This window comes from Corythoichthys intestinalis, chromosome 10, assembly GCF_030265065.1.
Source record: "Corythoichthys intestinalis isolate RoL2023-P3 chromosome 10, ASM3026506v1, whole genome shotgun sequence".
In the NCBI taxonomy this organism is placed as follows: domain Eukaryota; kingdom Metazoa; phylum Chordata; class Actinopteri; order Syngnathiformes; family Syngnathidae; genus Corythoichthys; species Corythoichthys intestinalis.
In genome coordinates, this window is record NC_080404.1 from 38,878,148 (window position 1) to 38,899,803 (window position 21,656).

The window sequence follows — 21,656 nt, forward strand, 5'->3', positions numbered from 1 at the left end:
AAAAATGTGGGGGGCCGACCTTGACTGACGTCCTTTACGTAAAACAATATATTTAAGCAAATTTTAGCAAGCCATTCTGTGTGTCAAATTTGCGTTATTATTTTTTCAAATGAATAATTTCAACAATCCCGCAACTAGCTGTTGTGGCGTTCTCTTTTGACTCTCGGGCTCTTGTGAAATACTGCTCCTGTAAAATTAAACTAGCTTCAAGTTGCTTAAAATTTCTCGCTATGTATCTTCCCTGTAATCTTGTCGTGCGTGTCAGGGTGTCTTGTTTGGTAATATCACCTCACCTTGAACTCTTTAAAATCAGCGACTGTCTCTTTGCAAATGAGGCAGACACCATTGTTGCGTATTTTAGTGAATAAATAGTCCAATTTCCACCTATCCTTGAAGCGTCGGCCGTCACAGTCAACTTTCTTTTTTTTTGCTGATTGTCGCCATTTTAGAAAATTGGGAGTAAAGGGTCACACGGGGTAATGTTGCTCAGACTGCTGCTGCCTTTTAGTGGGTAAATGAGGAGCAGCATTTAGTGTGTAAGCTACTTCATATGCTGGTAGCAGTACTGCTGACCAATATATTAAGTCTGTGTGCAAGCCAGACGTTATTGATTTTATGACCAAGGCTGGGCGCCAGATGAAATTTGACCAAGGGCCGTATTTTGCCCCCCGGCCGGACTTTGGACATGTCTGCTCTAAACAAATGGTTCAGACACATATTCCCACAAAAATTGGCTAAATATATATTTAAACTAAATTACAAATGCATTAACAAAAACATTAGCTCAAACAAAAACTCAGCTTATGTTGGTCTTAACAGGGAGCAGATGGATTCAGCCATGTGAATGAGGCAAACTAGAGGGCAGTGTATCCACCCAAATCAATAAAATTAAAGGCAAACACTTTCAAAACCAACCATTACATTGCCACTTTAATTAAACGAATACTCGAAGCAGCAACATTTAATTCAAATATTTTTTTCTAATCGAATACTCGAGTTAATGGATTAATCGTTGCAGCACTAGATCAAAGCCAGTCAAAATGCATTGGACATCTATCACCGTCAGTGGCACTGAAACATGATCAATCACTGCCATGATCCACGTTTTTAATCACATCCTTTTATTACCATACACACACGCACACCCCCACACGCTCACACACATTACAGGTGCCACAGGTGAGCAAGCCGTCTCCGGTAGCTAATTGCGGGCAAATCCTTTTGTGTTGTGTGTCCAGGGGCCTTCCCTTAAGAGCATCCATCAGTGTTTTTCCTCCTATCCGGGTTCCTCCAGGGGGTCCCGCACCCCACTTTACCTTATCCCTCCGCCTCCCCTCCCTCGCCACACGCCCTTGCTCGGCAGAGAATAAGCGGCAGCCCAAATCTGCTAATTATTTCTTTGTTTCTGTATCAATTATTTGTTCATAACATGGCTGTCCCGCTTGGTTTCAAGACACTTGATAAAGCCCCATTCGTGCACACACACACAAAAAAGCTGCCTTTTACAAAGAGAAGCAACTGTTTGCTGCATGTTCATTCCTTTTAAAGAAACATATTAAACACATAGAATAGACACACACTGGCGGCCCACAGGTACGAGTACGCCCGGCCATCTCCCGCTGCGCTAATTATTAGCATAATGCTTGTAGGAACGAGAGTGGACGAGTTCGGGGGGGTTTGATGGTGGGGATTGTGTGGGTGTGTAGCACCTTAGAAGCTCTCCTCACATCTGTCACTGGTTAAATTAGCCTGCTTAGGTAATCAGAGGAGGAACACTCGGGAGTTCAATTTGCCACGAGCAATTAAGACACACAGTTTGGAGTTTGTGTGTGGGTGTTCCGTGGAAAAATGTTAGCAAAAATTACATAATAGTTGGAGAATTGCCCTTTTTTTTCTTTGGAGGCGAAAGGGCAAAAACATATTTATTTATTGCTTTAAAAAAAGATTGTCAAGAGAACATTGTAATATTACAGGAACAAATGTGTATTTTTTTATTAAAATGAAACCTAATATTATGAGAATCGTTTTTTTAAAATCAAAAAACAAGATTAGTCACATTTTTTTTTCCAAAAATAGACATGTGTTTTCTTAATGGAAAAATAATAATAATATTCTATGTCAGATGTCATCAACTCCGGTCCTTGAGGGCAGTCTGTTTTCCATGCCTCCCTCCTCAACGCACCTGAACAATCAGGGTGGTTTTCAGGCTTCTGGAAATGAATGAATGAGTTGATTATTTAAGTATCAACAATAATACCAGTATTTTTCGGACTATAAATCGCACCTGAGTATAAGTCGCACCAGCCATAAAGTGCGCAATGAATAGGAAACAAATATATATAAGTCGCACCGGAGTATAAGTCGCATTTTGGGGGGAAATTTACTTGATAAAATCCAACAAATAGAACAGATATGTCATTTCGAAAGGCAAATAAAAAAATAAAAATACAATAGAGAACAACATGCTGAATAAGTGTAAAGTATGATAATGTTACATGATGCATGAACAACGAAATGTGAATGTACTGTCCTCACCAGAACACTACGGCTCGGTCCTGGTTATACAGCTAGCTAAACTCCCAAATGACGATGCTGGACGTCCGTATAATTTGCTGACTTTATTTTGGCCGTTGTTATGACACCATAATTTGGAGAGTGAAATTAAAAATAGAAATACCGGTAATACAAATCCATTTCGTCCTCGATACTAAACAGGTTTGCATCAACTTAAATAAATGATAATTAGCTGCTATTACAGCAATGACACAAACGGTTAGCATGCGTTCGCTAGCATTAGCACATCGTTCAAACAACCACACAACTTGCTCTAAGTGTCCGATCGCGGGTGGAAAACACACAAAAACAACAGAAAAGATGATACGCACAGGCGCTGCCCCTGTAGAGATATTTTACAAGCATAAACAATGAACGTAGGTTCGCAGCCGTGTTTCTCTCTCTCTTACCCACTCGCTCAGACGCTGCATAGCTGTCTGCCTTCTTCTGGCGTGTGAGCGCTCTTCTTCGCGTAAACAAGTGTGAGTGCGCCCCCACTTGGGCGTGAAAGCGCCAAAAACTAAAAGCATTCATTTCAATATAAAAAGTCAATAATACAATTGAACACACATTGCCAAAAGCAGAACGCGAACGTGGCCATAGCTATTAGGAGCTATTCAGATAACTATAGCATAAAGAACATGCTAACAAGTTTACCAAACCATCAGTGTCACTCCAAAACACCAAAATAACATGTGAAATGATATAATAAAGTGTTAATAATTTCACACATTAGTCGCTCCTGAGTATAAATCGCACCCCCAGCCAAACTATGAAAAAAAACTGCGATTTATAGTCCGAAAAATACGGTAAAGTATTTTATTAGGAGGAAAATTGCAGATAATGCAAATCCTGGACCATAATGCAAATCCTGGACCGGATGTTAAAGTGGAACAGACCGTATGCGGCCTCTGGCTATTCCTTTAACAGCACTGAATTAATGCTGCATTGACTGCGCAACGGATTATTTGAAATTGACTGATTTCCTATGCAGTCAAATTGTTGACATATTCAAACAAACGGGTGCTTAATGTTGCGCAGTCTTTGTGTCTCATCTTCATTGAGTCCTTCCTTTGCCAGCTGCCCTTTTTGTTTCACTGCGCAATAGAAACAAACCCCTTTTACTATCCGAATGCAGAAGATAATCCCGTTTCTACGGCGCCCAGATTAAACTAAACGCGGCCAGACTCGCTGTGAGGAGCCACTGTGTCCCAGCCAGGTCCACCAGCCTTCTTCTATGCCTCGGTGGTATAACAATGGCGGATTATTCTCCTTTCTTCAACTTTGTCCGCGTTCTCCACGGCCGTATTTCCGTTGCATCATAGCGAGGGCTAGATTACATATGTTTGCTCCATCAAAGAATTAGCCGCGTCCTTTTTGGCCGACAAGCCGCCCATGTGCTCCGCGATTAAGCGTCCTTAAGTGATTTTTCATAGCCGGTTTCATTTACTGCTGTTTTAAATGTGCTTTGGCTAAGCCCATTGGCCTCTTATGTCAACACGCTGCTCAAGAGATGGAATTAAATGGATTTAGAGGGGGATGTGCCTTCCAGTTTGTGCGTGTCTGTGTGCGTATGTGTGCATGCTTGAATTTGTGTTAAATTTGTTTATGCTGGCGGGTGTGAGATCTTGCGTCTTGCATATTGAAGTGTGTTGGCATATGTTGATTTTTCATGAACATGGCTTCGAGTACATGCATGTAGTGTTTGTGTGTGTCTGCATGGATGGAGAGTCATATTGGTTTGGACTCCAAATATCACATCAGACACATGGTCTCAGGTTGGTTCCAATGTCTGGTCTTATGTAATCACCTACATTTGGGAATGAATGTGCCTTTCAGAATTACAGACCAAAATTATTCTAATTATTATAAATTATATAATAAAGTTGAGCGTCTAAAAAAAACAAACAAGTTATCTTTTTTATTGTTATTTTTATGAGAGAAAACAATATGAAAAAGTGTATTTATTCGGGAATGACGATAAATAACCAGAATAAAGCCTTTTTTTAGGCAAAAAAAGGATATGTGCTGCAACGATTATTCAAATAACTCGATTATTTGATTAGAAAAAAATATTCCAATTACTTTTTGTTGCTTAGAGTATTCGTTTAATTAAAGTGGCGTTGTAATGGTTTATTTTGAAAGTGTTTAAATTTAGTTTATTGAGAAAGGTGGATACATTGCCCTTTGGTCTACCTCATTTCACATGGCTGAATCCAACTGCTCCCTGTTAAGACCAATGTAAGCTAAGTTTTTGTTTGGGCTAATGTTTTTTAATGCATTTACAATTGAGTTTATATGTATATTTAGCCGTTTTTTGTGGGAATACAAATCTGAAACATTTGTTAACATCATTGGAGAAAAAAAAAACATTAGCATTTTACGGCATTTAAGCTAGCGGATTTTTGCCATGTAAGTTAGTCACTGATTCTTTTGTTGTAAATAGATCATTTATTTATTTTTAATACCGTATGAGGCTCAGCTCAGGTATTTGAATTTTTCATGTTCCTTATCAGATTGCTCGATTATTCGAACTATTTCATCGATTAATCGACTACTAAAATAATCGATAGCTGCAGCTCTAATGATATATGAATGCATCTTTTTATTAATATATGTTAACTTTGTTGTGATTTTTAAATACTTTGTATTATTAGGAAAAAAGTTTTTTTTTAAACTAAATATCATACAGTTTTGAGAATAAACTTAAAATGAAAGTTAAATTAAAAGATTTAAAACTGATCTTGTTCTATTTTTTCAAGAGACGCAATTGTCTGAGAAGGAATTTTATGTTTGTGGGGAAAAAAATGATAAAATTATTACAATAAAGTTGTGTTCAGTTTTCTGGGAACAAGGAGATGAAATACATAAAATGATGTCCGTCTTAAAAAAAAAGTCTATTAAAACAAAGTCATTCTTCACAAAATAACTAATACTATGAAAACGAATTTGTAATTTTTTGGGCAAAAAAACCCTGAAAATTTAAATATATAGTGCTTTGGGGGGCAAAAATACATGATGAGAAAGATGAGAATACTCATAGGTACACGGAAAAAAAGGCATACTGTTAGGAAAAATTTATTGTTTTCCCCTTGTATCTGTAAGTATGTCGACATATGCTCATGCTGATTTTTGCAGTCGTGCTTATGTGCTTGTGTTCGGAAGGGTGGGAGTATGTGTGAAGGGGGGTCATGTCCGTCTGGACTCTTGATACAGAAAGGGCCACCTGGTCCCACATTGGCTACGCAGCCCGCTCTCATATCCTCTCCTTCATTTGGGAACGAATGGGATTAATCCTAATCCCGTTTATAGACACCCGTCGAGATCAATACTAAACTGCATTTAACTTGATTTGCCTTTAATCTATTACAAAGATGCTTAGTATACTGCATTAACCATTGCGTCTAAAAGCCACAGCTCGCCTTCCTACTCTACATTTTCCATTGGCGATTAAACCAGTGGGCCATTTTGCACGTACCAATGTTTCATAATCCCAAATTTGGGCATACGGTTACAGTCGGCGAGGAGGCTGACCTGGTTTACCATGTTTTCAAGCAGTCTTTTCACCCCCTTTTGGACTATTTGCATATTAATTTGAAATTCATTTGAAGTTAATCATAGCAGCACCCTTCGCGTGTATAAATACACGTACACACGTATACACAGCGTGGTTAATTGTCGGTTAGATTTCCAAATCTCGGGGTGCAGCCTTACTCATTCAACTCAAAGCAGCATATCTGAGAGACATGTGTTACAGCCCCCCTCCCTTCTTTGCCATTTAATTGCTTTCATAAACAGATTAATTTGAAGGAGAGTGGGGGTGTTTAGGTGCGGTGTGTGGGGTTCTTAATTGCTAATCGGCGTTTCAATGCGGCTGGTGAAGAGTTGAACGGGATCAAGTGTTTTCCACGCAAAATAACACCAAAAACATAAAAAGCCTTGGAGCTTGCCAAGCGGAACCAAAAAGAGAAGTTGGTGGGGGGGTAGAACTGGAATGCGAACCAAGATTTGGGAAAATATTTTACTGAAAGTTATACAACACATTAAGATGCATCAACTCATCGGGTGCTATTGACGGCGATTGATGGCCAATCCATTGATAATCGCTGCCATAACCTCCCAGTCCAAATGGATTGTTCGTCTATCGTCGTCATTGGCAATGAAAAATGTTCATTCAACCATTTTTATGGGTTGTTTCAGCGGTTTTGGGCGACGGGCTGCTCGTGTTGTCCTTTCTGAAGCAAAGTCAATTGGCCGTCGTCTTCCTCAACAAGAAGAACAGGGACAACACCCCAGAAAGTGGAAGGGACGCAGAAAAGATTTCGCCTTCAACAATCAAGGTAAATCAAAATCACTTTTATAATGTACAAGTACAAAATACATTTTTAAAAAGACTTGTTTGGAATTTTGTACACGTGAAATAAACACGATCCGCTCAGAAATTTTCAAGGGATGAAGTGCTGCCTCATATTTTACACACTCTAGGCTCTTTAAAGTTCACATAGCGCATGGAAACAACATAGCTCAATCACTTGGTGCCATGGTAACAAAAGCTGTACTTAAAGAGCATACGACACCAGAAAAAAAGTCTTAAATGGCATTATTATGTGAATTAGAATCATATTTTGAGACGATTCGACCATATACAACAATTTAGCAAAGCGCAGATGACGAGAAATTAGTCTTTTAATCTGCCGGTTAGCCACGCCTACAATTATAGGGCTTTAGCGTCCCCAACAGGTGGATGACGTCAGCGGTAGACTAGGCTCATCGGTTTTACTATTCAGCCCATTGAGGGGGAATTGTTCAGAACGAGGAAAACGAGACGAAGAGAGCTGCAAAATGTCATTGTTTCAGTCTCTCTACTCCCAATATTTTTACAGGATATTCTTTTTATCCAAGTATTTTCCCCAATAGCTATATAAATGGCTTGAGAAGGACCAGTCAGCCCGTCGAGGGGGAACTATTCACAATGAGGAAAACGCGACGAAGAGAGCGGCAAAATGTCATTGTTTCTGTCTCTTTACTTCAATATTTTTACAGGATATTCTTTTTACCCAAGTACTTTCCCCAATTGCTAAATAAATGGCATGGTCATGACAAATAACTTGTGCTAAATGGAATATAAAATCATAAAAATCCATTTATTCAAGACGACATGGCAAAATTACTCCATAATGGTCAAAACAGTCGACTTTACCTTTACTGTCACACCTGCCGAACGATATTTTATGACACCTAAATCGGACATATGTCATTTCCCTTCCCCGGCTTCGGAGAATGTAAACAGACCAGAAGGAGTGACAGCTAGCCGACATGCTAACCCGAACCGAGGGATGTTTCAAAGTCTTCGAAGTGGAAAATCACACATAACTAGCCTGGATTATTTGACATGACGACCCGGTTGTCGAGTTTCTTTGCGGATCGGCAAACCGCCCGGCGGAGAGCAATTTACAGTTCATTCCCTGGAGGAGGGTGGCTGGAATTGTTGTGTAGCTAACGTGCTAACAGCTAACTGCTAATGAGCGTGAGGATAGCTTTTTACATGCCTATCAATGATCAAACGTAAGTAGTCCTTTATTTAAAGGAATTTTATAGTGTTTACTTTGTAATCACTGTATTCGTATTTGACATAATACAAAACAAGATGTTTACTCACTTCCTTGTAAGTCCAATGGTCCCACAGTAAATATCCACGGTGAATGGGAACCTTTTGAAACTCCAAAAAGGCGCATACGCCTCTCCCGCATACAGAATGATTTTTCTGCAGCCGTTTGGCTGGCGTGATGCAAAAAATAAAAGTATTAATCCGCAAAATCAGCTGAATCCTTCGTCCTCATACACAACAGTACACTGTAGCGTGAAGAGGACGTCTTCTACCGTACACGTCACAGCGCCCTCCTCCTCAATGCGAGACCGAAGCCGGAAGTCACTCATTTTCCTGGCGCGGGATTCAAAAAACTAAATAAATATAGCGATCGCTTCCACACACATCCAAGCGGTCCATATCATTCAGGAGCATAAAATACCGCGTGTATTATGAAATAAACATGCTTTTTCGTGTCACAAGCACTTTAAGTGTGCATTTACAATTTGGCATTTTGTGCTACAATATTTAACGAAGTTTGGAATTTTCATTTTTTAATCAAAATTTATGCTTCAAATTACTATTTTAAATATAATTCTGGATTTTTATTTTAAATTTGCTTCTTAATCTAAATTTCAAATTCAGATTTTATTCAAAATTTAAAAGTAAAATTAGAAGTTTCCACGTTTCGTTGACATATATTGAAAAAACAATTTATTTTTAGGTGACTTGAGATGTTTAGTTTTAATCTTCATTTGGTATTTTCATGAGAAACTTTGAAATTCATTGACTTGTTGAATTCAGATTTCAAAATAATCATTATTATAAAACTTTTTTTTTTTTTAATTTAAATTACACTTTTGATTCAATTTTACTATTGTTTTTTTTTTTTTATTTCATGAAAAAGATGTCGCTTACATATTTTTCAGTATATTCCAAAATGACTTTAATCCAGAACCTTGATAGAGTTGTTGTCTCAAATGTACGTTTAAGGTCACCGTGATTTGCAATCTCTACAAGCTGATATTCCTGTTGCACAGACATGCTCGAATCACTCGGTTTATTCACATACGGGTCACAAATCCACTCCTTCGCAGTTCGTGGGTCTTTAGTGATTGGGAAGTAGCATAGATTTTGGTTTTTTTTGAGGTTGTAGGCTCATCTTCTGGCTCGTGAGGTTCCCTTTTCCCGTAAAAAATCTGTCCATAGACGTGTGGCGGATGAATGTTGTTGAGTCTCGATAGCTCATCGAGAAGATGTGTTGCCGTGTTCGTGACTCTCTTGACTCTCTGTTAACACAGCCGGAACGCGCACGGCTCTCGAGTGTCTGTAGTGTCTGTGCCGGAAACGCGCGCGACAACAAAGTTTTTCCCCGGAACACAACATGCCCCATACAAGTTCAATGAATTCTGTTAATAGGTAGTGGTCACACAGATGTCTGTTTTTCAGTCATTCTAGTGTGGGGGCTAATTATTTCCATGAACAAATGTGATGGGCGACGACCTACGCCATACGTTATTATCAAGGCCAAGCGCACATAGATATACAAAACAAGATGTACTGCTAACAGTCCAATCAATGCATTTCTATGACGACCTCCCATTTTGTAGTCGTATATCTAGAGTAGACAGGGATACTGGTGTGTTAAGCGGCACAGGCCAAAGTCAATCGGCCAGAACGCAGTCGTTAATAAATTATTTATTATTTCTGCACGGCCCGGTACCAAATACGCCACGGACCGGTACCGGTCCGCGGCCTAGTCGTCGGGGACCCCTGTTCTACGCCACAGGCACTCATGCAACCCCATACCATCATGGATGCTTTAATTGAGTGCTGTTAACAATATGGGTTGTTTTTGTCCTCTAATCTGGCGTTTCATTTTCTACAAAGAACTTAAAATTGTGACTTGTCTGACCACAGACCAGCTTCCCACTTAGCCACACTCCATTAATATTGCCCCTGCCTCTGGATTTAGGAAAGGCTTCTTCTTTGCAATGTATGTTTCATCTGGCAATGGCTAATGGCACAGTGGATATTGTTCAACGACAATGGTTCCCCGTATGGTTTTTCCAGCATTGCCGCTTACATGTGGTGATTTCTCAAAACGTTCTGAATTTTTTTATATTATGGACCAAAGATAATAAAATCCCTAAATTCCCTGCTATTTTACATTGACAAATGTTGTCCTTAAACTGTTAGAATATTTTCTCACACATTCATTCACAAAGAGGTGAACCTCGTCCCATCTTTGATAGTGAATGACTAAGCAATTCAGGGGCCATTTACATGATGACGCTGCGACACCAACAAGCAACGATTGTGTTGCGGAATGGCCCCGCCATTACATGGTGATGTCGAAGGCGAAGATGCAAGCTATATATTCCGGCCTCCAAAGTGGAACGATTTAATTGCAGGACTTGGTCCGCAGCCATATAAATGGAACGCTCTCGATCTGATAAATGCCAGCACTCGCACACGTCACTTTGGGCATGCGCACTCGCTGCTACTAAATGTTCACAACAGGAAACATGGCGAACGTCGGCTTGTTCTTTCTGTGGTCCGCCACATGTTAATGTTTTTGTTTCTTTTTGAAGCAAAAGCTTCTGATGTTGCTGCATTTAAAAAAAAAAAAAAAAAAAAACACGTGGACGTCATTACTTCGAGTGGGCGGGTATGTTGTCTTTTGGTCTGAGGAGATTGTTGTCAAGGAAGTGCATTAGTGGCTGTGGCCTTGAAAATCTGCACTGCGTTCTAGGGCCTGGCATGATTAATACATCGTTTTTACTCGGAATTTCGACATTGTTCTAACGGAGACGAAACCATGTAAAGCAAACATGAAATGGGTCGTGTTCTGTTGTTTTTGTCAGAGCTTCACCATGTAAACAGCCCCTCAGAAAGCTCCTTTTATACCTAATCATTGCACTCACCTGTTCTCAATGAGCTTGTTAAATGTGGGATGTTCCAAACAGGTGTTTGGTGAGCATACCTTAACTTTCTGAGTGTTTTTTTTTTATTTTATTTTTTTTATGCTACCTGTCTCAGCTCTTTTGGAGCATGTTACAGCCAAGAATTAAATGATTATTTGCCAAAAACAATCAAGTTTATCTGTTTGAGCATTAAATATGGCGGAAAACACAGACAAGACTGAAAAAGCTGTTTCTGCTCTTGCAACCCTCTATTGAATAAACTGCTGTATTTTAAGCCAGAAGAACAGTTGTGTTTGAAAGAATAAAAATGTCTATATGCTGCCATGTCAGATTAATTGCCCATTAAGCCCCCAAACTATTTTTTATTTGTCCCTTTTACCCTGGAACCCCCCGTTTACAGACGTCGCGCAACCACTTTTTTTTTCAACCCAGCCATAAAAAGAAGGTAAGTATTTATATTTATTATTCAAAATGTCTGCCATTTTTAGCTTGGACAATAATTGATGTCCAATATTTCGTTTAAAAAAAAAAAAAAAAAAAAAAAACGACTTTAAAATATTATTCACTCGCATATTTTAAAGTTTTAAACAAATTACGTCACAATGAAAAAAATGGTGTCTGTAAAAAAGCCACGGATATCTGCCTCATAAATATCACTAAATTGGTATTTTTTTTTTTTTGTTACTGTCGCTTTTTCCCCGATATGTTAGTTGATAAATAATTGATCAAAAAAAAGAAAAAAGAAAACATTTAAAAGGGTAAATATTAGAGGTGTGCAAAATTTTATTCTTAGATTATTCGCAATTCGGCCGTGGAAGATTCGAGAACGATTCACAAACATCCAAATTCCGATTATTGAGTTATACCAGGTAAAGCGGAAATAAAACACAGTCAGCGCGGTCTTCAGGACGCAATTAGGAACGGACCGAGAGTAAATATCATGTTCAACTCATGCCGCTAGATTTAAAAAAAAAAAAAACAATAATACCTGACTGCGGCCGTCAGCCGCTACAAACAGCGCCCAGTTGCTAGTTGCTACAAACATACAGCAACATACGGCTTGGTAGATATCACATATACTGTATCTAGAACTAGATGTGAAAAACAGACAACAGCCGTGTTAGATCATATACCAAGAACTAGATGCGAAATGAAAGACTTTCCCGCACTAGTAAACAGGCGCCATCTTAAAGCAGTAGACTTCTCTAGAAAGCTCTGTTGTAGTGAACCTTCCTAGCAAACTTTTGATCTAAAATACTCCTAAATAGGCAAAATCATGACTTGAATCTATCTTTAAATGATAAAACAGTTTAAAAACTTTCATGTCGAAAGTAGACAGAAGGGAAATTATGGAATAACGGGAGCAATTTTAACAACTTTAACGGTTGATTCACAACATTAAATTCATTGAATGTAGTTTACAGCTGCCGATACAGAATATGGACTTGAGTAGGGATGGGAATCGAAATCCGATTCCAATTCGGAACCGGTTCCGAGTGTTTCGAGGCCTCGACATCACAATGAAAAAGCCTTAACGATCCCTTTAACGATTCCTAAAGACGCGTATTGCGTCGTGACGTGTCTTGTTGTCCAGACGCATCAAACTAGCATGGCGCCAAGAACCACTCGCTCCAAAGTTTGACTACACTTCACCAGGAAAGAGTGTGAAAATGAAAGGTTACGACGGGTAAGCACGAGCATTGCAGCCATAAACATAACAATGACAGCACGTAGGTTCAAACGCTCGAAAGTGTGTCTTCACTTCAGGAGGAAAAATTACAACAAAGCGACTTGCAGTCATTGCAAGGTGGAGATAACTGCATCGGGAGGGAATATGACTGCGCTGTCCTCACAGAGAGGCTAAGGCTCAGTTCTGGCTATACAGCAAGCTAAACTCCCAAATGACGATGTAGAAGACGTTGGTATAATTTGCTGACTTTATTCAACCATCACTTGAAGAGTGAAACTAAGAATAGAAATGAAACAAATCAATTTCGTCCCCAATAACAAACAGGTTTGCATCAACGTAAATCAGCGATGATTAGCTGCTAATAACAGTATGGTTAGCATTCGTTCGCTAGCATTAGCACGTCGTTCAAACCACTACACAACTGGATTTAAGTGTCCGATCGCGAGTGGAAACACAACAACAACAACACAAAAGGTGATACATACAGGCGTTGCCTCTGTAGATATTAACATTAACAAAGAACGTAGGCTCGTAGAAGTGTTTCCCTCTCTCACTTCGCTCGCTCACTCGCTTGGATGCGGCATTTCTTCGGGCGCCCAAACTGCGGCCCACGGCCCAAATACGGCCCGCCTCCACATTTGGTCCGGCCATTTTGAATTTTTTTTTTTTCTCAATCGTGTTATTTATTTCCTGGCCTTTTTCCTTGAAGAATTCAGAGAGGGTTATTTGGTTATTATCTATTTAATTAATAGTGTTTTTATTATTAATTATTATTATTATATTATTATTTTTATTTTATTTACTTTCATTCTGTGAAGAATCCAGAAAGGGTTATTTGATTGTGGCTTTCTGAAAAACAATCATTTTTGACATTTATGCACTTGTGCAATCATCACACTTTTTCTGTTACAAACTGACCCCGGCCCCTCATCAGAGAAGGGAAAAGTTATGTGGCCCTCACAGGAAAAAGTTTGGGGACCCCTGCTTTAACACATATTGCCAAAGGCAGAACAACAACCTATCTGCCAATATATACCAATATTTTTTATTTCTATTAGATAAATGTTTCAGTAAAATGTTACACATTCTTGTGTATTTGCCACTTATTGCCACAGTTAACATTGAGGCTTTGGGCCTCTTTTGATTTCGTTGTGAGTTTGTAAGGTTGTGAGTTCTGATTAAACAAACTCGATGCCAATCAAAACGTTTGTTCTTCTTTTTCCCCAAATTAGAATCGATAAGAGAATCGATAAAGAATTGAATTGTTAAGCAGTATCGATAATGGAATCGGAATCGTAAAAATCCTATCAATTCCCATCCCTAGACTTGAGTATTTTATTTACTGTTTTTAACGGTTAACTTGATACTGAAATAGTAGTTTGTTACCCTGAGAGGATTTTTGAACAATTTTGGAAGTAGTGTACAAAAAATTAAAAGGGGGGGGGGGGCTTGTTGTGCATCAATAATCGATTTATAATCGAATCGGAGCCTCTGAATAGTAATCGTAATCGAATCGTTAGGTGCCCAAAGATTCCCACCTCTTGTAAATATATAAAAAGAAAATCTCAACCACTCCTTGATGTCTGCGATTTCTGCATCGCGACCTTTGTTATATTACCATGTTTCACCCATGAAATCTCCCAAAAATGCGGCTCTGGTCATTCACAGCTGTGTCTTTACACTCGATGAAACATGCTACATGAAGTTTTTGTATCAAAAAGAGGTAAGTAAGCGATAATATCTTGCTAAAATCATGGCGTCTTTAATTCTGCTCTAGCGTGCTCTCACCTCCAGTTAGGGTTTTGCTGTTTAAATTTTTTATTTTTTTTTCCAAAATGCCCTCCTGTTCAAAAACTTTCTTCTCCCAGAAAATTGAGGTTTTAAGCTTTCCCATGATGTATCACACATGCATATAGGGCAATTTTAAAATTTGGCCAAATTGGGGGGTCTCAGAGCGGAACTTCACGTCACCTGAGTGTTTTCCGCCATATATTTTCTTTGAAGTATATCCAAATAAATATAGGTTGAAAAATGATTTACAAATCATTGTGTTCCATTTTATTTTTGTTTAAAACAATGCTCCACCTTCTTTTGAATTGGGATTGTATTTGTGTTTGCACACCTGATGCACCTACAACCGCCTCCTCACTTCAGTATCATTGCCTCATACTCTTTGTTTCTATTCTTGCCTTTTTTCCTTTTCATCTTTCATTATTAATGTCCGTTTTTGTTCTTTGGGGCTTCATTTTAGCCATGTGCATATTTTTGGGGAAGGTCTGCCACGCTCCAATAGATAATGAGCTCTCCTGACACATTTTGCTTTTAGGGCAACATTCACAACAACCGAAGAAACAATTAACTCATCCTCTGCCATTGATCGCCGCCAGACATCCCTTTCAAAATTGATTGGACGTTTATCGGCGTCAAAGGCAGTGTTAATAACGGCGTTAGAATATAACGGCGTTACTAACGGCGTTATTTTCTTCAGGAGTGATTAATCAAATTAATTACTTGTCTCATCTTGGCAACGCCGTTACTGAAGTGGGAAAGGCGTGCGTTAGTGCGTTACGATGTTGGTTGACTGACGCAAGAAAATTATGAAAAAGATGGACTCACGGAGACGAGAGAGCAGAGCAGGAGTGGGGAGGAGGCAAGGGAGTGTGACGCCGTCGCAAACGCGATGCTACTATGCTAGGTGGCTCCAATAATACCTGACTGTAGCCGACAAAATACACCCACATGACACTTCGGTAGATATCACATATATACAGAACTAGATGCAAATGACGGACACGTCGGCATTAGCATAATGTATAATAAAGAACTAAATGCGTTAGTAAGCAGCCACCATCTTAAAGCAGTAGACTTCTCAGGAAGGCTCTGTTTTAGAGAACCTTCCTAGCGAACCTAAGTAACTTTTTATCTAAAATGCTCCTCAATCGGCAAAACTTAAGTCTATCTTTAAATGCTGAAACAGTTTTAAAACTTATACATAGACACACATAGATAATAGACAGAAGGGAACTAATGCAATAACGGCAGCAATTTTAACAACTTTAACGGTTGATTCACAACATTAAATGACTTCCACACATAGCAAAGGTTACTATCTAGTTATCGCAATATCCGCAATACCCCTGTGTCTAGTTAAGTTTAGGTTAAAGAATTGGGCTAGGGCCAGTTGTCCCAAAAACCCTTTAAACTCCACATTGTGTGACCTGTTTTTTTTTTAAAAATGAAAATTATCACCAGTTACTTTGCTAGTAACCAAGGGTGTAGGTTTGGTCTCAACATTGGTAGGGACGATAGAACAGCATAATCTGCATGTACACTTTTTGCTGGGGACAGGGCATTAATGAGACCAAACTGATTTGGTGAATGCGGGTCAAGGCTACATTTCTCACGCATATCAACCTAATTAATTGATAGGCTAAATGATCAATCCAAAAATAAGTTTGTATTGACTTATGCTAACTTTCATATGTATTGGTTTAGGTGATAAACCATTCGATTCAAACCTTTGTTTTCAAAAAACTACTAAGAAACATTTTGAAAACATAAATGTCTGGATTTTATTAGCAAATCTAAATTGCAATATTTGAATTTAAATGACATTAACATACACAATAAATACTAACTTGTTAATAATCTGTTACCTATCCAGGAATGCAAAAAAATAAACATTTGTCTCGAGACCACTCAACATTGTCTTTCTAAATAAATTAATTCAATATAACTGAAAAAAACCTCTTAGTTATGGAATAACAAAATAAATAAAGATGGAGCCTTCCTTCAGATAAAACACTACTGCTTTTGTCCACAAGCACAGCCAAACTCAACAGAAAATGAAAGCTCCTTTGGGCTGCTTTAGGGCCACATAAATAAAATAAAAATGACAATTGGGGAGAAGGGAGTAGACCTCGGTTCACTACATTTCTAACAGTTTAAGAATAAAACACATACAGGAGTACACTTCACTAAGCAGCTTCCAACTTTGCAGGTTAGCAAATTCACACAGTTTAATGTTAAGCTAACTCACATCGAATTCTCAGTAGCAAAATGTGTGGTGTGTTCCCCACCTGCAAAACATTGACACCTTTTTACTAGGGCTGTCAAAATGATCACGTTAACGGGCGGTAATTAATTTTTTTAATTAATCACGTTAAAATATTTGACGCAATTGACGCAGATGCCCCGCTCAGATTTAAATGACAGTACAGTGAAACGCTCACTTGTTGTGTTTTATGGAGTTTTGCCGCCCTCTGCTGGCGCTTGGGTGCGACTGGTTTTATAGGCTTCAGCACCCATGAGCATTGTGTAAGTAATTATTTACATCAACTATGGCGGGCTACTAGTTTATTTATTGATTGAAAATTTTACAAATTATATTAAAACGGAAACATTAAGAGGGGTTTTAATATAAAATTTCTATAACTTGCACTAACATTTTTCTTTTAAGAACTAGTCTTTCTATCCATGGATCGCTTTAACAGAATGTTAATAATGTTAATGCCATCTTGTTGATTTATTGTTATAATAAACAAATATAGTCCTTATGTACCGTATGTTGAATGTATATATCCATCTTGTGTCTTATCTTTCCATTCCAACAATAATTTACAGAAAAATATGGCATATTTCATAGATGGTTTGAATTGTGATTAATTGCGATTAATTACGATTAATTAATTTTTAAGCTGTAATTAACTCGATTAAAAATTTTAATCGTTTGACAGCCCTACTTTTTACATTACGTACAGTAGCTGCTGGTGCTGTTGATTAAAAAAAAAAACTAATATAAATCCTCTTTGATGGGGGTGGAGGAAGCGGCATGTTGTCAACATATTTAAGCGATCAACCAATCAAACATGCGTTTGAAGGGGAAAAAATGGACTGGCACATTCAGCAAGTGAAAAAGGGTAAATGTAAGTCTGAGCATAATGAAAATAATTCACTCAATAATAGTAGAGTCAATTCTACCCTTACGGCATATGGGAATACAATCTAAATGACCTAAATAACTGAAGTCATTATATAGTGCAAATAAGGTTGCTTAAAAATTGGTGGGGACAATTCGATCATCCTAAAAAGTTGGTAGTGTTTTGTCCCTAGCGTCCTTATGCAAACCTATGCCCTTGCAAGTAACTAATTACTCTTGCATTCAGGTAACTGAGTTACTCACGCAATTACTTTTTGGGAGAAGTAATTTGTAACTGTAATTAATTACTTTTTAAAGTAAGATTAACAACACTGGTCAATGGTAGCCAATGAGTTTTTCGGCACAACGCCGGTAATAATGTTCATTCAAAAAGCACGCTGACTGTAACCTTTGTTTCTATCCGCAAGGCAGGACGTTTCAAGCTGGCAATGAAGAAAAAGAGTGAGGGAGACAATTAGCTTAAAGGAAGTGAACTAAAGCTTGTTTGAGTGAATGAAGGAAGGACACATCCAAAAGATAAGAAGAGAGAGAGAGCAGAATAAATTGAATTTTTCAGATCAATAAGAGGTTTCGGGTCAAACTAAAGAGCAGTCACTTGTGAAATCGGGAGCAGGATGTCAAAAACGACATTGCCTTCCATAAAGCAAAATTTTGTTTATTACAACATATTTCTGTGTCGTAGAACCCATCTTAGCTTCAGTGGTGCGTGCGTTTGTGCGTATGGGGCTGAATGAAAATGATGGCAGCCTCAGAGATGATAAAGGGAACAAAGTGTTGCCCAAAACCGCTGAATGGGAGATCACTGACAGATTGGGGGGAAACGGGGGGAGGGAATCAGTGGGTTAATAATAACACACTATATCTACCCTGCGCACACGCCCTCTCATCTCTTCCTAGATATATATATTTATATATTTTCTACCAGCGTTTGCTGGTCAGCAATAAGCAGAAAGCACTTTTCTGCCGGGCTGGATTAGTTTAGCCCCCCTCTTCCTCCCTCGACTCCCCTCCAGCTTAGCCCACTGGACCAGGGCGATGTGTGCATCTACTGTGGAAGGTGGGGGTGTTTGGTTGGTATACTGTGTAACATGGCGAATACATACGCAAGAATTATGAATGTGCTTTTGTTGTCTCAGGTGACAAGTGTTGAGGTGCCAGGGTGGGCGCATCGCACCCATCAAGGCCTGGCACTAAACTGGACGCAGGACATGGCACTGTGTTGGTGGAGGTCCAGTGATCATGATGAGGGGCTGTGGCCCTGGACCTCCAAAAACGCACATGGGAACAACCTGGTTCTGCTCGGCTGCTCGGCCCTGGAAAGTCTCAAGGTTTGTTGTTGAAGTATATGGCAGGAAAAAAAGTGGTCGACATAAAATTCATTTTGACTATGATTGCTGGCTACCACTCCCAGTCGAAATGGATTGGACATCCATGGCCGTCAATTGCCAACAATAAGTAAGAAAACATTTTTAAGTCCTAATCTTAAAAATGTAATTACACCTTACTCAAGGAAAGTATAAATAGCAATGAAGACAAATTTTAAAAAATTTGTCAAGACACAAACAGTAACAAATAATACGGTGGAGAATTATAAGAAAAACTTAAATGGAATAGGCATTTTATATCACCAATTCATTTTTTAATTTGAATTTTTGATTTGAATTTATCTAAATTTTGTAACATTTTCTAAATTTGGCCCCTCTAGTCCTAATGGATTAGATGTCTACCACCATCAATGCCAGCCAATGAGTTAACATTTTCCATCAGAATGTTTTCTTTTAGTGCGTTTTCCCTTCTTGTTTGCGTGGGTGTCGGGATGTTCATCACCCATAGGGTGCCACCTCTCTCGTTGCACCTTGTTCTTCACACCTTCTACGCACATCCATGTTGAATATGCAAAAGCTGCGACTAAGCCGGCACAGCGGCGTGAAGCGCGACGCCCACACACAGCATCTTCGCGGCCTCTGGCGAAGCCCCTCCCCATTTGCCACTTGCCACCCCTCCCACCTCCAAAACCCCCCATGAAAGATCCCAAATTACCGACGTGGGGCTTAACTCTGCACGTCCTTAAATATTCCCCTCGTGAAGGCGAGAACGAAGATGAGCGTTACCAATCAACACATGAATATTGAAATCATCAAAAGCAGATGCTGCGAGTCGCTTCTTTATTATTATTTTTTTTAGAACGAGCGTTTATCACACTCCTTCACCTCTTGTTGGTGTGTACCCACCCTCCTTTTAGAACACCGCGACTCTCTCCTGTGTCCAATGAAAGTGTTTGTTGTCGTTATTTTTCAGATGCGCAGTGTGAAATGGAGCAAGCGCTTTACACCAGCGACTTGAATCGCTCCCAGCTCGCGTATATGTTCCCCTTTTGTCCGCCAGGCTAAACCCATTTTCTCCCCAGTCTCTCTGCATTTGGAAAAGTCAGATTTTTATCCCCTTTGTGGTCTTCATATTCCTACCCCCCTTTTTCCTTTAAACACATATACACACGAGTGACTACCGTAAATTCTGCACTAATGAGGGAACCGCCTAAAATTAATGACCTTTTTAAAGGTTTCTAGGTTCTAATTAATATTGTATATTCACACAGAAAGATGTTAAATATGAAGAAATTTATTGATCAAATATCTGTTTATTAACGACAGTGCCCTCCATAATTATTGGCACCCCTGGTTAAGATGTGTTTTTTAGCTTCTAATATTTTTTTTTTTCAAATAATATGGGACCTTAATGGAAAAAAAGAGAAAAATCCAACCTTCAATACAAGTGCATTTATTCATTGGGGAAAAAAATCCCACAAAAAGAAATAATTATTTGACATCATATAATGTGTGTCACAATTATTAGCACCCCTGGTGTTAATACTTTGTGCAACCCCCTTTTGCCAACAAAACAGCACCTAATGTTCTCCTATAATGTTTCACAAGCTTGATTTTGTGTCTGGTGGACCATTTCTGTGTAGATTTGGCCATATGTTTAGGGTCATTGTCTTGCTGAAAGACTCAGTGACGACCCATCTTCAGCTTTCGGGCAGAGGGCAACAGATTTTGATTTAAAATGTCCTGGTATTTTAAAGCATTCATTATGCCATGCACCCTAACAAGGTTCCCAGGGCCTTTGGAAGCGAAACAGCCCCACAGCATCACTGACCCACCCCATACTTCACAGTGGGTATGGGGTGCTTTTCAGCATGCGCATCTTTCGTGGCACGCCAGACCCACTTAGAGTGTTTGTTGCCAAAAAGCTCAATCTTGGTCTCATCTGACCAAAGCACACGGTCCCAGGCTGGGACTGTGAAGTATGGGGGGTGGGTCAGTGATGCTGTGGGATGCTGTGGGGCATGTTCGGTCCAGTCACCAGACATGTACAGGATGAAAGAGGAAGCATGGAAGACGAAACCCAAGAATGTTGATGAACTCTGGGAGGCATGCAAGACTGCTTTCTTTGATGTTCCTGATGACTTCATTAATAAATTGAATGAATCCTTGCCGAACCGCATGGATGCCGTCCTTCAAGCCCATGGAAGTCATACAAAATATTAAATTTGGATCTCACAGCACCAATAGTTAATTCACTAATGTTACGTAACATATTTCTGTATTTGAAGTATATTTTTTGTTCAATTTCAACACTACTTTCTTTAGGCGACAAAACTTTTGTCTTGCCAAAATTTGACCTTTATGTCTTCATTAAATAAAAAATCTTTGGATAGTGAAAACAAATATATTTTTGTACATTCAACATCATTTGGGAGGGTCTTAGCTTTCATATGAGCCATTTCCGAAACCAATTGAATAATTAAAAGTCGGGTTATTAGCAATTGTTTCTACAAAATGGATAAGCGACAAGACTTTTGTCAGGGACTGTATATTGAAGTCTCTATAAAGTAGCTATCTTTGTCAATGGGTTTGCAACCAAGAGCCATGTTATAGCAAACTGTAGATATTCTAACTA

The 21,656-nt window shown here is 39.0% G+C and overlaps 1 protein-coding gene across 15 annotated transcripts in view; it reads left to right on the plus strand.

Moving 5' to 3' along the window:
- Positions 1-21,656, plus strand: part of wdpcp (WD repeat containing planar cell polarity effector) — a 231,328-nt gene that overhangs the window by 134,064 nt on the left and 75,608 nt on the right. For all 15 annotated transcript variants that reach the window (XR_009064525.1, XR_009064524.1, XR_009064523.1 and 12 more), the window contains 2 exons: positions 6,754-6,893; positions 18,833-19,024. Coding sequence is in view for 12 of the 15 variants with exons in the window: in XM_057847347.1 (XP_057703330.1) it covers positions 6,754-6,893; positions 18,833-19,024 (332 nt within the window). In the remaining 3 variants the exon portion in view is untranslated. The remainder of the gene's footprint in view (positions 1-6,753; positions 6,894-18,832; positions 19,025-21,656) is intronic.